The sequence below is a fragment of the Halichoerus grypus genome, chromosome 4 (genome assembly GCF_964656455.1).
Source record: "Halichoerus grypus chromosome 4, mHalGry1.hap1.1, whole genome shotgun sequence".
Lineage (NCBI taxonomy): Eukaryota > Metazoa > Chordata > Mammalia > Carnivora > Phocidae > Halichoerus > Halichoerus grypus.
Window position 1 is genome coordinate 72,240,520 of NC_135715.1, and position 16,240 is coordinate 72,256,759.

The following is a 16,240-nucleotide window of genomic DNA, read 5'->3' on the forward strand; positions in this document are numbered from 1 at the left end:
CCTTGAGGGGGACAGGTTTGGGGAGTCACTGGCCTAACCCACTGGGTTTACTCGTGTCACCAGTGATCCTGTGGAGTCCACCTGTTAAATTAGTTGCACCAAGGATGGGAGGGGAGAGGAGAAAGAGCAGCTGGGAGAATTCAACTCAGATGTCACAATTACTTTGGGAACTGAGGATGAGCTGCACTGGTTTGGGCCCCAGACCTGCAGGTGGGAATAGACCCTTTGAGGAGGTATCAACCCCAATGGGATGAGCAGGTCTAAATAAGACCAACCTGAGGAGGGTAGCAAGTCATACAGTCAATTTGGCACTTTTACTGTGGTGGCACTGTCCCTCTCTGTGACTTTCTCACCTTGCAGGGGTATTTGATCTCTCGCAGGAAGTCCTGTTCCCTCCTTTGTTGTTCAGGATTATTTTTCTGGATCAGGATTCAGCAAGCACTCAGCCCTCAGGGGGCTCACAAAGCTGTGGATTTTTGCAGGAGGCACAGGAGAACAAAGGAGATGAAGAGTGGGGGGGGGGGGACAAAAGAAAATGAAGGAGAAAGTTTGAGTTTATAGTTGATGAGTAAATGCAACAAGGACATGGACGCCACCGCAGGCCTTGATTTAGTCACCTTGAATGCTTCATTCACTTAGAATTAGGGAATCTTCGAGATTAAGAAGAGCTTGTTTTACAGAGGAGAAACTGGCTCAAAGATAAATAATTAATCCCTCACCTAGCAGCTAGTTAATGGCAAGCCCGGGACTAGACCCAAGTCTCTGATTACCTGTTTATTATTCCCGTTCATTCTTATTTCCACCACAACATTGCCTTGAGTCTCCGTGGGAGGTGCCTGTAATCTGGATGAATAAATGAACCATCATGGTTTCAGTGGATGGTAGGTGGGGACTCCTGCAGTTTAGAGGAAACTCTGTGGGGGAAATAAGATCTGAGTCCTAAAGATGATGGGAAGGTACTAGAATGGCAAATGGAAAGGAACATAGATGTGGCAGAGTAACATGGGGACAGGGATGGGTTGAAGAGTTGAAAAGGACATGCGTGAAGAGTAACTTGGCTGATGCCTCAGATTTGGGCTGAGAAAAATTAAAACCAAAAATTGGAAAGGTGGGTATGGACCCGATGTGGAATTTTCAAATGAGGGCTAAATTGTTGAGCCAGTCATTCATTGTACTTCAGCCAGCCTTCCTGGCTGATGCCTGGCTCTTCTGCCATCTACTGCCCATAGGCCCACCCTGTCCCTCGCCCGTGCAGACTGATAGACTTCCACAGCCTCACTGTTGGCAGTCTTACTCCTGTAGCCCATCTTTGGCATGTGTCATGTGCCTTGTGTCCCTGAAACTCTGTCCTGCACGTCTGAAGATCAAAGCCTCAGAATCAAAGAACTTGGATTTTCACTTGAGTTTTTAAAAAAATGATCTGGAGTTGGGGGGGTACTTGGGTGGCTCAGTTGGTTAAGCATCTGCCTTCGGCTTGGGTCATGATCCCAGGATCCTGGGATGGAGCCCCAAGTCGGGCTCTGTGCTCAGCAGGGAGTCTACTTCTCCCTCTCCTACTGCCCTTACCCCCTGCTCATGTGCGCGAGCTCTTTCTCTCTCTCTCTCAAATAGATAAATACAATCTTTAAAAATAAATAAGTAGATAAAATAAAAGAATTATCTAAGGGCATGTTATCCCATTTCCTGAGGCATTTAATGTTCCATATGCCTTGTCTTCATCACTGAAAACTATGCTACCTTACTGAGAAATATTCTCGTGTGAAAAAGCCTTTGGCTATGTAAGGTGAGGATAACAAGAATGGGTATTTAGAGACTACTTAGAGCCAAACAGAAGATCATGTCCGGAAGAAGACCCTGTGGCCTAGGATTTCTATTTTTCTTTCTTTTATAGCTGAAAATTATTGAGCACTTATCTATAGGACATTAAGTGCTTAATGTGTGCTTTATATATATTGTCTCATTTAATTATTGCAGAACTTCTATGAGGCAGATCCTGGGATTATTACCATTACAGAAAGTTTAAGTTCCTTGTTAGGAAACCAGCCCTGGTTGTGACGTGTCAGAGTTTGGCCTCTTGAGCATCATCTACCAAGCACTTCATTTTCACTACTAGGATTGTCTCTGTAACAACTACTTCGACCTTAAGTTGAGTAATTTGGGGGCAAAGGCTCATATCCAGAAAGCAAATATGTTTTGAGAAATATGTTAATGACCATCAAGAAGCAATTTTAAAAGGTGTTAGAATACAGAAAAATCTAGTCTAGGGTTTAAGGTCATGGGCTCTGGAGCCTGAATCCTGTCTCCACCACCTACTACGGTCTACCAGCTTCTGGGTAAAATAAACTACCGTGTGCGTCCGAGTTTCCTGACCTACACAGTAGAGATAGATAATAGCACTGACACTGTAGGTTGTTCAGGGGATTAGATGAGCTAATATATATGAAGTATTTAGCTCCATGGCTGGTGCACTGCAAGCGCTAAGTTTGTTTGCTGGAACCTGTCCAGTATTTTTAGACCACTCTAGGGCTGCCCACTGCAAAGCAGCTTCCCTCTGAGGTGGCGACATGCACACACTGGTATCCTGTGAAAGCTGACAATATTCTGACAAAATGATCCATGCTGTTAGGTTAATGTTCTCCCAGAAACATGCTTGCATCTTTATTTTTTTTCCCAAAGATTTATTTATTTGTTTGAGAGGGAGAGAAAGAGAGAAGGGGGGAGGGGCAGAGGGCGAGGGAGAGAGAGTCCCAAGCAGACTCCGCACTGAGCATGGAGCCCATCTTGGGGCTCGATCTCCAGACCCCGAGATCATGACCTGAGCTGAAACCAAGAGTTGGACACTTAACCAACTGAGCCACCCAGCTGCCCCAGTGCTTGCATCTTTAGACAGGTCTTCTGACTACGGTGATTTACTCCAAAGAAATTAAGATGGGACCAGAAAGCATAGAGTTTTCAGATTTTTTTAGGAAATTAGAGGAGCTATAATATCCTCAATCTACTTGCATTCAAATGTTCATTGACCCAAGTCTTGTCCAGTGATGGTAGCATATGGACTCTTGACATCTTACTTGCTTGCACTCAATTATATTCTGACATTTTTCTGATATTTTGATACATGAGCATGTATTTAACTTGTCTCTTCAATAAATGTCTATGTTCCTTAGTAACAGAAGGAACTAAATCTTCTACTTCTCTCAGAGGACATGATTTTACTTCTTAAATGGAATATGTATGAATATATATTTTTTTATTTGAATAAAATGTGCTAATGATTATGATCCAATATTTTTGCCTACCCTTGAGGAAAAGAGAAGACCATTGCTGGTTGGTTTTCTATTTTCCGTTAGACCAGAAGATGCTTCTCCACATGTGAGCATCATTGCCTAAGTTGAAATTGTCCATGACTGTCAGTTGGTCAGATATGGATAATGCTGTGAGGAGTCCGTCCAGGTCCCAGTCAGACCCTCTGTCTCCATTAGTACTCCTCACCGTGAGTAGACAGGCGCTGATGGTGGTGACATGGTGCTTCGTTGAAGGGAGATGTGGGAGGTCATTTGAGGGTCAGCAGTGCCCCCTTTTTCAGCACGTTGGAGGTAAATGATGGATGGTGGGTTGACACCTGACACGGGGTTGAATCCACATCTAGTCAGGCCATTGTCAGGATTCACTCTTCTCATCAGATGGTTAACTGAGCAAGAGGTGGGTGTGCTCCTGTGCTGTTTACCCGGTGGCTGGGCTAGGCCCGGAGGTTATAATGGTGAACAAGACATAGTCCCTGCTCTTAAGTAGCTCTCTATCTAGCGAGATAATAAAAGGACAACTTACATTATCAATCCATCTAGTGTGTGTTGGGCACTGTGCTAGGTACATTACATAAATTAACTCGTTTAGTATCACCCTGATGTTTACCATCATTGACAGCAAAAGACTCTTCTGTCAATTATTTCTCTTCTGTTGGTCTTTTAACTCCTGTAATAAAACTAGTAAGACGTGGTAACACGGGGTTACTTCTTTCGAGTTGGCAGTGTTAAGAACACATTCATTTCCCAAAGAATTTGAGGCGGTTCACAAAGAGTACAATGAATAATTTAGCAACTCTGAATGAAAGGAGAAAATGCGGTAAGGCTAGTACAGAGATATGGCTCATATGCTTTTACTTTCTAGTTGTCGAGAGAGAGAAAGAGAAATGAAATAGATGTTTGCAAGATGAAGGGGCCCATCAGATAAAAACAAACCAAAAGATGTACAGCCTTTCAGGGAACTGAAATCCGAGAAAAATGCTTTCTCCTGTCATAATCCTTGGGATGTGGTGTACACAAACTCCTCAGTCACATTTCCACTACAGTGACTGTCACAGGACTGGAAATCATCACATCCCTTAGTGTTGATCATCGGCCTAACACCAAAGCAGAATTTATCAAAAGTGAAATGATCCAGGGCGCTTGGGCAGCTCAGTGGGTTAAGCGTCCAACTCTTGATTTTGGCTCAGGTCATGATCTCAGGGTTGTGAGACTGAGCCTGGCAGTGCGCTCCGCACTTAGCACAGAGTCAGCTTGAGATTTCCTCTCCCTCTGCCCCTCCCCCTGCTTGCGTGCGCTCTCCCTCTCCCAAATAAATAAATCTTTAAAAAAAGTTCTATTTCAGAACTATTCAAAGGATTGAAAAGACTATGATTTTCTGTGACTATGATTCTCACAGTTGGGATTTTGCTGTCCAGGCTTTCAGAACTAGGAAGTTGTAAAACTATGATTTGAACTCAGGTCAGACTAGGTCTAGGTTCTGTGTTTCTAATGCTAAATTGTGATTGACCACCTCCTACCCCTGAAGGCTCTCTGGACATTTCAGCCTTGACAGCTATATAGTTAAGTCATGTGCTCTCTTCCTTTCCATGAGAACAAAATGTAACCATAGCTTGAAATATTTAGAGGTAACACCTTAAGACTCCTTGAATGGGTTTAAGGATATTATTTGTAGCTCCTCTTGAGATTTTCCTGAAGAATTCTTATATGTCAAACCACACTTCCTCAGCTGACCTATCTTTCACTTAGAAGAAAAAAATGAATGAACAAAATAGGTGTTCTTGTGAAGACCCACATCTAGGTGTGGCCAAGTAAGTATCCACCCTTAGTCACCCCGGTAATAGGGTTGCAAGGATGCCTTGGCCCTTGGCTCAGATTCTGTGCAAGAGAGAGGGGCAGAGTCAGGGGTAGCTTGGAGCTCTTGGTGGGAGCAAGCAGGGAGAGAGGAGGCCTTGTTCTGAGTGTGAATGGACCGCGAGACCCTGGAGGACAGGAAGCAGCGCAGGCCAAGAGGCTCACGGAAAAGCTCTTATCGAAACAGAGGTGGCCCGGGTGCTGGATCACCTCCACCATTGTCCAAGGAGCTGACCCAGAGCCTTCAATCCCCGAAAAGGCTTCTCCACTCCCCCCTCTCCATTCAGACAAGAAGTAGTTTTCAGTATGGGCTCCAAGGCGTCACAAGGTCTGTCCGTGCGCAAGAGAGTCACTTGTCCAGAATCCCCTTGGTGTGACCCTGTGACCACCCCGAAGGCCCAGGCCCTTTTCCTGGAGCAGAAGGAGCAGGAACCATTCTGTCTAAACACTCCTTCCACCTCCACACCTTTTTCTGCCAGTGTCCCCTCCCCTATATTGTTTTATTTGTTTTGAGAGAACGTGAGAGGAGGGGACTGGAGAGTGTTTGCAGATTATATTAATCTGAAGGCTCAGACCCACTATCCCTAACGTTTTGACACAACAGCCACATAGCAGAGGAAAGTTTACCTCAGGCCCTTCTCCAGGCCGGCGCGCCATAGTGGGGGACCAGCCCCGGCCGTGCCCTCTGGCAGGCTGCCAGCTGGTCCTTTTTTTTTTTTCCTTTCTAGTTTTTTTAAAGACATTTTACAGCCTCGACTTGGTCTTTATTACTGCTCTACCCCTTTGTTTCGTAACTTGAAATGATTCAATATTCTGTACAAACAGATTCTAATCAGAGTTAGCACGTGCAGTCACATCCCATTAAACAGATAAGCAGAGTCCACACCAGAAGTCCTCAGATTTCATCATCCAAAAAAGAAAAAGAGGGAGAGGGAGGTTATTCTCTGTCTTGAGACTTTGTAGGGCTTTCTAGAGTCTCTTTTCCAGCTAAATGTGCTTTCATTCTAAATTGATATATACATTCATTCCTGGGCATGGCTCAGGCTCACATAGGCAGCCACTGGGTATTGGGTGCTCGGCTCACCACGGCGCACCCCCACCCCCACCCCAGAGGTCCTCTTTAAAGTCTGCTTGCCTGCTACAACTGTATAGGAATTCACAATAAAACAAGGCCGCTTCATCCCAGAACATGTGCAGGGATTGCGCAGACACAAGTAAGTTATAGGGAAAGACAAGGATTGTGATAAAAGTTGGATTTGATATTTCGCTGCAAGATTTTTTTAAATGATAAACTTCATCAGCCAGTAGGAACCTAAGAGTTCCTATAATTTTAGCATCAAGACATTTTGATGATCAAAACAAACCAGAATTTATGTCAAAAATGTAGTTATAAAATATGCCTCTGCCCTTTCCCCCTCCACCAAAGGACTGGGTGCTACTTCTCCTCTTGAAAGCTAATTTTTCACTTTCTCTTGGTGTCTGACTTTGTACCAGTTTGATTCAGAGGACCACAGAGTTTTCCTCTAACCTGTGACTCTGAGCCAGATTCACCCTGTGAAGGATGGTGATAAAGGTTTGGGGAGGTTCCCAGGGAACAGAATTCATCCTGTGTGATGGGCTGAGTTCTGGCGTGGTGGAAAGAGTGGAGTATATCTGGGTTCTGATCCTAGGTCTGCTACTTTCTCTGTGAGTCTGAGCAAAGCATTTGGTTTTTCTGAGTCTTGGTTTCCTTCGTTGTAAAATGATTTTTGAAATGGGCATTATAATGCCTGCTTCACCGAAGGGGGACTGTGAGAACTGGTTGGACTGTGAGAATTAAATGTGTATAGCCTCCCCAACCCAGGCCTGACACATTAGTAGCAGCTCAGTAACAGCCAGTTTCCCTTCAGCCAACCAAGAGTCAGGATTTAGCAGAACAGAAATGTTGAAAGAAAGATCAGCTTAATATCATTTATTTATCAAGGGATGAAAGGCGAGCCAAAAAAAAAAAAAAAAACTCTTTATCTTGAGATTCAGGCTATGGAGTAGACCGTCTAGAATTTGCTAGAAATCAATCAAGAAATGAGAAGTCCTACTGGGTATCTCCAGGAGGCGTGGGTATCATAGCAGGCACTAAACAGATGGTCAGTTTCTAGAAAGGCTCAGTGAAGTGTTGAACCGTTCTGAGAAGGCCACTTCAAAGAATACACAGATACTAACCATCAATGACTAAAGCTCACCCAGCTGGATGCTTCCTTCTGATTCCACCAGATGCAACCATCCACCCTCTAAAGAAAAGAAAGTGTGAGCTCTGCATTTGAGGGAGGGGGAGGGGACAGGAAGGCAGGAGGAATGAACAAAGTCTGAAAATCAGAATTGTTCAAAGCCAGCACTAAGAAAAAGCACAGGTGAACACCAAAGGGTACCTTTGGGTGCACTCTGCCTGGCATTTCCTGTAAAGGCGATCCAAAGGATTTATGAAGGTGAGTGGGAACTGGGTTCAGGGACTGGGATGACAAAGGGAGCCCTAATTTAAACTGTAATTCTGCAGTGTGCACACTTTGAGCGCTTAATACATTTTGGTGTGTGATAAGAGTTGTTTGCCATATTTTGGAAGGAAGCTTTATTGCAGAAAGGTCTTAAAAAAAAAAAAAAGATTAAATCCCCAGTGCAGTAATAGAATTAGGGTAGTGAATGTTGGAGAAGCCTTTTCTTCCTACATACAAAGAAGCACTGAAGTATAATAATCTCTCGGTATGTGAGGATACGACGTGGATGTTATGTTGCATGTGGGGTAAGGGTTAAGTGCACAGATTCTGGAATGAGCTAGCACTGATAACAAATTCTGCCTCTGCCATTTATTAGCTGTTTAACCTTGGGTAATTTACTTAACCTCTCTAATCTTCAATTTCCCCATCCCTTAAAGGGGGGATGATAGAAACTACTTTTTAGGTTGTTGTGTGGATTAATGAGATAGAGTATATGAATCACTTAGCACGGTGCTTAGCATGTAGAAAATACCCTTATTATAATAGAGTATAATATTGCATGGTGTAGATTACAATTATTATAGCCCATGGCTGGTTAGCTTGCCTGTTAGGACTGGCAGTTGAGATTGTAGGTTTGACCTCAGTGTTGGCTTTGCCTTTGTCTGTGGCCCCAGACTGCCTTCATCTGTCTTTGGTCACAGAGGAGACAAATATTTACGACTGTGAAGGGACTAGGGCAAATCCATCACGACTACAGGAAAAATCAACCCAAAGCTTGCAGGTCTGTAATGTCACCTACCTCAATGGAGGGTGGTGTTTTCCCATTACGTGTGGAGAGCCGCCGCTTGGTTACTTAGACCAGGTGGGAGAGCCCCACAGACGGCTCCTACCTGGAGTTAGACAGACTGACATGTCACACGTAACGTCTCAGCTCCATGTGTTGGATATACACTTGGCTGTTTTGTTTTAACTTATTTATTATCAATCTCTGGTCCCAAACTAATTTGTTTCAACTCCACAATTGATGAGATGACATGGAGTACACCCTTACCCCGGAAATTTTTTGCGTCTCAATGGTTATAAATACCTCGGTGCTATTGTATTTGTCGTGCTGTATGCAAATGGAGGTAGGAGTCCGAAAGCTCATTAGGCGAGGGACAGAGGCTTGGAGCTTGGAGAGGACCGTGTGGAGCTGAAGCTGATAACAGTGGCCTTGTCCAGAATAGTGCCTGGGAGCTTTCTTATCTCCCTTTGGCAGGAGGTGCTGTGGGCTTCCTGTGCGAAATCAGGAGTGAACGCTGCTTTCCTCTTGTTGTTCGGCTTCCTCCCCCCTCAAGACGGTTCCCAGCACAGTGATTATCTTTGCATCTTCAAACATGGCACAATCTACTTCCTTAAGAGCTTGATGTATTCTTAAGGCTTAGGCAAATTCCCCTCCCCCTAAATCTCTTTTCAAGTGCTGTTATATAGTCAGGCTCCTAAATGACATTCTATTTTTATGGTTCCAATTACAAAGAGGGAAAAAGAAAAAAAACAAAAAACAAAAACCAGTCCCCAAATTAGAAAATGGCCACAAAATCTGTCCTTTGCACTGGGAGGACCTTGCCGTGAGTCTAGCCTATGGTTTCCATAGGGCTTGTGCCGCCAGCAGCCGCCTCTGGGGGCAGGGGTGGGGGTCAGAGGTTGACAGCCCCGCGTGAACTTGGGCAGCAGACTGCACTTCCCTTGGGAAATGCCTAGACTCGCTGTACTCGAACGTATTTCTTTGCCTTTCCTGAAGATCAAGAGTATGCAATTAAGATCTCTGTCTGAGGCATCCGTTTATCTTTTTCACTTCTTTGGGGGGAAAAGAATGAAATTAAAAGCTTCTTTTCCAGATACAAGAGAATATCAGCTGTTTGACGGCACAATGCCAAGTACACACGCACGTATCCAATACAGGTGTGCGCGTGTGTAATAAGCCCCATCTACATGTAAGGCATACGTGCGTTGGCTGTACTCATATGTGTCCTGAGCGTGTGTGAGGGACCTGAGGTCAAAAGGCGGTTCAGGGCATGGCTGTAACAGTCCAGAGAACAGACAACGAAAAATAGCAGAATGACAGGATTTCAAAACTATAGCATTACAGTGTTTCAAGTAAAGGAGACAGTATATAATTTCTCTTGGGTTCATTTTCCTCTACTAATCAGTAACAGTTAAAACATTCACTTATTTTACCCGATGACTATAAAGAATACCTAGTAGAAATTGCATAAATTCCTTAAGGAATGGCCTGTCCTTATTATTCTTTCTTATTTAAAATCTTATCATCTAACTGTAAAAGAGAGACATTTTGCCAACATTTGGGGAAATCTGGTATATGGAGTGGGTACAGTTAGGTGTAATAATGGCCTTGTTGTTATCTTAGAAAATGTGCATTCTTTTAGGAATATGCACTGAAGTATGTAGGGCTGACATGACACCTGAGATTTGCTTTAAAATACTTCACAAAAGAGAAAGATGGAAAGAAATAAGGATAGACAAAACAACTGTGGCAAAATCTGGATAACTGTTAAATCTGGGTGATGGGTATATGGGGCTTTATTACACCAGGGCTGTGATTACCAAGATGTTTGAAAATAATGAACAATGAAAACAAATGAAAGCTCTTGCTTTTAGAAACAGCGTATCAGTCCCCCATGCCTGTGTGTATATTATCAGGTGTTCATAGCGTGCCAGTGACACGCTCGGCCCTTGCTGTGACGTGAGGACAGAGTGTATAGTAGATGTGGTCCCCTGGAGCTGCTGGTCCAGTGGGGCCACTTAGAACATGGGGAAAGCTCTGGGGGCAGACATGACAGGGCAGGAGAGGACACCACCCAGGAAGACTCAGTGGTTTAACAGTCTGGAGTCCCTTCTAGCTCAAGGACCATAGAGGGATAATCACAGGACATTTTCCTGGTCTTCACAATCCCATCTATCCTACCTTCTTCCTCAGCTTATTTTATTCTCTCCCTGTCATCTTATGTAAATGATGGCCGCCTTGGCTACCTAAGATCAACCACTCATTCTCTTTGGAAATTGGGCTGTGAAATTCCTCCTGGCTTGAAAATCCCCATAATCTGCCCACGACAAGTACAAATTAGAGCCCTGTAGGTTCTCTGCTCACCACAAATTCTAGGTAGGGAATGGACTATGAATGGCCTTGACTGTTGGACAAGGAAGCTGGGCTTTCTTCAGTATAGTCATTGGAGCTTTGGAAGCAAAAAGGATTCCACTAAAAACCAGAACATTCAGGAGTCTGGGAGCAGTTTTGTGAGTGTTGAGATTAATAACTATTTCCACCAAAATCTGAGTAATAAGCCATATGAAAACAGAAGCTTGCTGATAAGAACGTGTATTTGAGAGAACATGCTAACTTCTCTCTTTAAAATAGTACTCTACTAGCTAGTTGCATATAATAGGAGATCTCATGGACTTTTAGAAACAGAGATCATTTTATAATTAAACACTTTGAGGTCTGAGCAGTTAAAGAGCTTCTCATGATACTCCAAAACTTGGAAAGAAATAGAATTTAATAACTGCTTCATGCTGTGTGTTTCCATATACACTTAATAGCCCTGGAAAAAATTAACTGTATAATGGAATATTCTGATTAAAACCAACCTTTTATAGATGTGAAATGCTATTATTTCCTTGAGGTTTCCATTCATTAACATAACTTCTTTTTTCCCCCATGTGTTTGCATGTTTCCTCCACTAGGAACTGATTAAAATCTAGATATTAAATTTCCTAATTTTTGCATTTTTACTTAGTATTTAATATTTAGAACAGGAAGGGTGTATGGAGATATACTGGTGTGGGTTACTTTCAGAGCAAGCAAAATATATTTTCTATTTTTAAGTTGTGGGGATGAATATGGGGGAAAAAATCTAAGGAAAAGAGGAAAATGTGTTTTGTTATCTTTGTTATCTCAGGACTTAACCAGTGATTTTTATTTCACCTGTCACCATGGGCTGGACCATGCTACAAAGCAATATAGTGATGGCTTGCTTTTTTTAAAAAATAGGTATGACTTTTGCTCCAATAATGAAGAGTCCCTAATCCTGGATCCCGACAGCAACATAGGAAACAGGATTGAGAGCATCACTCAGCGCACGGCAATAATAGAAGGAAAGAATAAGGTATTGTCTGCAAAAATAAGCCCTGGCATATTTATTTTACTTTATTTTCAAGATTTTATTTATTTGAGAGTGAGCGAGAGCACGAGTAGGGGGAGGGGCAAAGAGAGAAGGAGAGAGAGAAGCAGACTTGATCCCAGGACCCCAAGATCATGACCTGAGCTAAAGTCAGATGCTTAGCCAACTGAGCCACCCAGGTGCCCCTGGGATATTTATTTTAAAAACACACACTTGGCTTCCAGTTCTGGGTTTACTAGAACCAGAAGTGATTCAAATGCTCACAACAAAAGTTCAGAGAGAAGACAAGATCAGAGCTATGTCTTCATGGAGAGATACCCTGAGACTGCTTAAACTCTGTTCCGCAGTGGCCCACCAGTTCCAAAGGCATGAGTACTGGGTCCTAATGCAAGAGGGGGAGCGGCCTCCCACATACCAACGGCTTTCAGCCCTGGCTGAATATCAGAATACGCCACTAATTATTCTTACGTTTGAATCTCTGGAGTAGAGCCTGGGGTTCATAAAAGTTCCCTGGGAGATTCTAGCACATACCTAGGACTGAGTATCTCTGACATACATAAAGTGGGTAGTCAATAAGCAAAAGCTAGTACAAGACTTAGGTCTAAAATGGAATATTGGCATCTCACAAAATAGATTGTTTTTCCTCTGTCTTCACAAAGGCAAAGCCTAAGTCAGGGTATGCAGACACATTAGAGTATATCAGGATTCCCTGACCTAAGAAATACAAATCAGAAGCACAAGGAGCTATCGCCTGACACCTGTTAGAATGGCCATTATCAAAAAGCCAAGAAATAATGAGTATGGGTGAGGATGTGGAGAAAAGGGAATCTTTGTGCACTATTGGTGGGTTGTAAATTTATACAACTGTTGTGAAAAACATGGAGGTTTTTGGAGGTTTCTCAAAAAACTAAAAATAGAACCACCCTATAATCTAGCAATTCCACTTTTGGGTGGAAAACAAAGAAAGAAAAAAACAAAAACACTCAAAAATATCTGCACCCTCCTGTTCATAGCAGTACTCTTTATAATAACCAAGATATGGAAGCAACTTAAGTGCCCATCGAATGAATGAATGAATGAAGAATGTATGGTATGTATATACATAATGGAATATGACTCAGCCACAAGAAAGAATGAAATCTTGCCATTTGTGACATGGATGGACTTTGAGGGCACTAAGCTAAGAGTAAGAAGTCAGGCAAAGAAAAGACAAATACTGTATGATCTCATTTATATGTGGAATCTAAAAGAAACCAACCCCAAGCTTATAGATTACAGAGCACAGAATGGTGGTTGCCAGAGGCAGGGGTAAGGGTTGTGAAGAATAAGTGAAGGGGGTCAAAAGGCATGAAGTTGCAGTTATAAGATAACTAAGTCCTGGGGATTATTGTACAACATGGTGAATATAGTTAATAATACTGAGTTGTATATTTGAAAGTTTGCTAAGAGAATGGATCTTAGTACTTCTCATCACAAGACAAAAAATTTGCTTAACTATGTATGATGACAGATGTTAAGTGTACTTACGGTGATCGTGTTGCAATATATACAAATATTGAATCATTTATGCTTTCTTACATTTGAAACTAATACAGTGTTATGTATCAATTATACCTCAATTAAAAAAAAAAAAAGACTTCTAACAACAACAACAACAAAAAAAAACAGTTCCCTGACCTAATGAGGATCTAGCACACATCTTTGCTGGTACGCTTTTTGGTATTAAAAAATTTTTATTGAGGTGTGATTGACATACAAAAAGCTGTACAAATTTAATGTGTACAGTTTAATAATGACTTTGGAGATAAATATACACCCACAAAACCATCAATACAGTCAAAGCTACAAACTTATCCATCGCCTCCAAAAGTTTCCTCCCACTGAATGTAGGAACGTGTGAATGAATCAATGAATTAATGATAACACATAGCAAATGTATACAATGCAGCATTGTTCAGTACAAGCACTACGCCGAACAGTGGATCTCTAGGACTTACTCATCTAGCATCACTGAAACTTTGTACCCTTTGACCAATTTTGGAAGATTCAACTTCTCTAAAAGTGCCAAGAACTGCAAAGGCTCTGAGATTGTACCCTATTTTCAGGCTAACAGGTAGGCCTGTTCCAGTTTTATGTTTTGTGGTTGAAGACCTGCTACTCGCGGGTCAGATACAAGGACTTTATTACTCACAGCAAATCTCGTGGGCTTCATGTTAGCACTGGTCCTCTTGCCCCCGAGTGCCTGGGTAGAAACTGTGCAGGCAGTGGATTTGCAGAGCAGCTGAGGGACCCTGAACTTTGGGAACCCATATTTTTTAGAGTGGGTGGCCTTTGCTGTCCCCTCTTGCATACCATTCCTTCGCTGTTCCCCTGGCCTCCGCTGAACCTCAGCAATAGCAGATACCTTATGAACTGGGCACATCTCATGGACCTCAGACTTTTCTTTGGTTGAATTCAGGAAAAATACACTTTAAAATCGGCTATTACCAGGCACAGGGGTAGTGATGCTTTAAAAAGTAAAAACCTATCAACCCCTTGCCAAAATGTCTATTTATACATGCATATCTTGACTCAGAGTGGCTCGTTAGTATGGGTGCTGTCTGCTTGAGTGTGGTTATGCTTGTGTTATCTGTGTATTCAGCTGTATTTTTTGCATTTGAAGGCAACAAAGTAGATAGCATCATTCCCCCCACTCCCCATGTAGGATTGAACAATGACGACAAATAACATCTGATTTCCTCGTTCTGTAAAACTTTTTGACATACGCTCATATCAACAACATTCTGGCCAGCCGGAGTGGTTATCTACTTTTTAAAGATAAAAACAGGGGTGATGAGATGAACTCAAAGCCACACAGCTTAAATGTGGCAGACGAGAAACTCAAAGCAAAGTCTTCCTAGTCCAAAAGCCACGGCTCTTCCAACAAGGTACAGAAATTAAAATGGTGATGACTTCCATGAAAATGTGAACAATCACTTGTCAAGGATTTAAGAAAAGTTTTTCTGACTACAGTCGTGGTTTACAATTCTTTTTCTCTAATGCAAATGAACAGTAGTTTGAAACGTCCCATGATGGATAACCATGGATGAGAGCAGTTCAATGAAATCCTTAGAAAAGAGGAAATTCTATGAACTTGAAAGTTTAATTTGAGTGACAGTACATCTTTTCAAAGAAAGGAAATGCCTCACAGTAGAAGGCAAGTTAGTTGTCACAGAATATACTAGAAAACTTCAAGATGCCACTGAATGTGTTAATTCGTTTTGCCTTCTCCTGATCATATCGGGGAGATGTACTATTAACTGCTGGATATTAAAAAAAACATTTATGAGCCTAATTCCAATGGTAAGTTTTAATTCTATTCTGGCGTCCTAGCCACAAAAAATACAATAGAAAAGAAAGTGGAAAATGAAAAAGCCAGGCGAGGTTTCGGATTAGCCTGAACCATAAAGTAGCAACCTGACTCTATACAGAATTACCTGGAAAGCACAGAGGGAGTGAAGTCACAAAACCCGAGTGAGATAAGGAACTTCCTTGATGTTTTTCCACACGGCTTGAAACAAGTTTATTGTCTTGTAATTTTGTAGTTATGCAGAGGTTTTAAATATAGATCTCCAGACACAGTGGGCATGTATGTTGACCAACCTGCAGCCAGGAGCCCTGGGGTCAAGCTCTGCGACTTCCTATCTTGTATAACCACACGCAGATCCGTCCCTCTCTCTGAACCTGCTCCCTCCTCCAAAAGATGGAGCTAATAATACTTGTCCTCCCTCATTTGCCCGTTCTTATAAACATGATTGTCATGTATGCCCTAATGCAGTTCCCAAGTTGATTGTGATCGTATACAATGAAGACTGTTTGTTCAATAATTGTCTGCATTGAAAAGCTTTTAATACTTTTAACAAAGTTGTTATCTATGTATATCATGTATCTGTGGCATATCCTCTTAGAAGCTGTAACAGTAATAGATTCTCATTCTTCATTTCAAGGCCTAAATTTAGAAGCATTTACTACTTTTACAATTTGGGCATCTATTAGTTTATCTCTGTGTATGTAGGAAAAAAATTTATGATGATGACAGATGGGAGTTTTGCTATTTCAGAATTATTTGTGCTGGTCTTTCCTTTACAATTAAAACTGCTTCTCTTTTCTGTCCATTTTTAGGAAGTATATTAAAGTCCCAGCTTAGACTCTAATGACCGTTTTAACTACAGTCACATAGTTAGCCCGCATGGTGACACCCCCCACAGATCAGGGGAATAGAGGTCCCACTGGAGCCCCCGTTAGATTCTAGGGATTTCCTTTTTTTTTCTTTGTTTTTTGTTTGTTTGTTTGTTTAACTCAGAAGGGTGCAGAGAACAATAAAATTTAGTTTCCTCATTGGCAAGTTTTGGCCTAGATCTGTGAAAAATGAGTCATCAATTGGAGTTGCTAATAGCAAATG

At 42.2% G+C, this 16,240-nt stretch overlaps 1 protein-coding gene across 1 annotated transcript in view; it reads left to right on the forward strand.

The window, feature by feature from the left end:
- Positions 1–16,240, forward strand: part of FLT1 (fms related receptor tyrosine kinase 1) — a 170,878-nt gene that overhangs the window by 68,369 nt on the left and 86,269 nt on the right. The window contains exon 11 of the mRNA XM_036077056.2: positions 11,670–11,784. Coding sequence (XP_035932949.1) covers positions 11,670–11,784 — 115 coding nt within the window. The remainder of the gene's footprint in view (positions 1–11,669; positions 11,785–16,240) is intronic.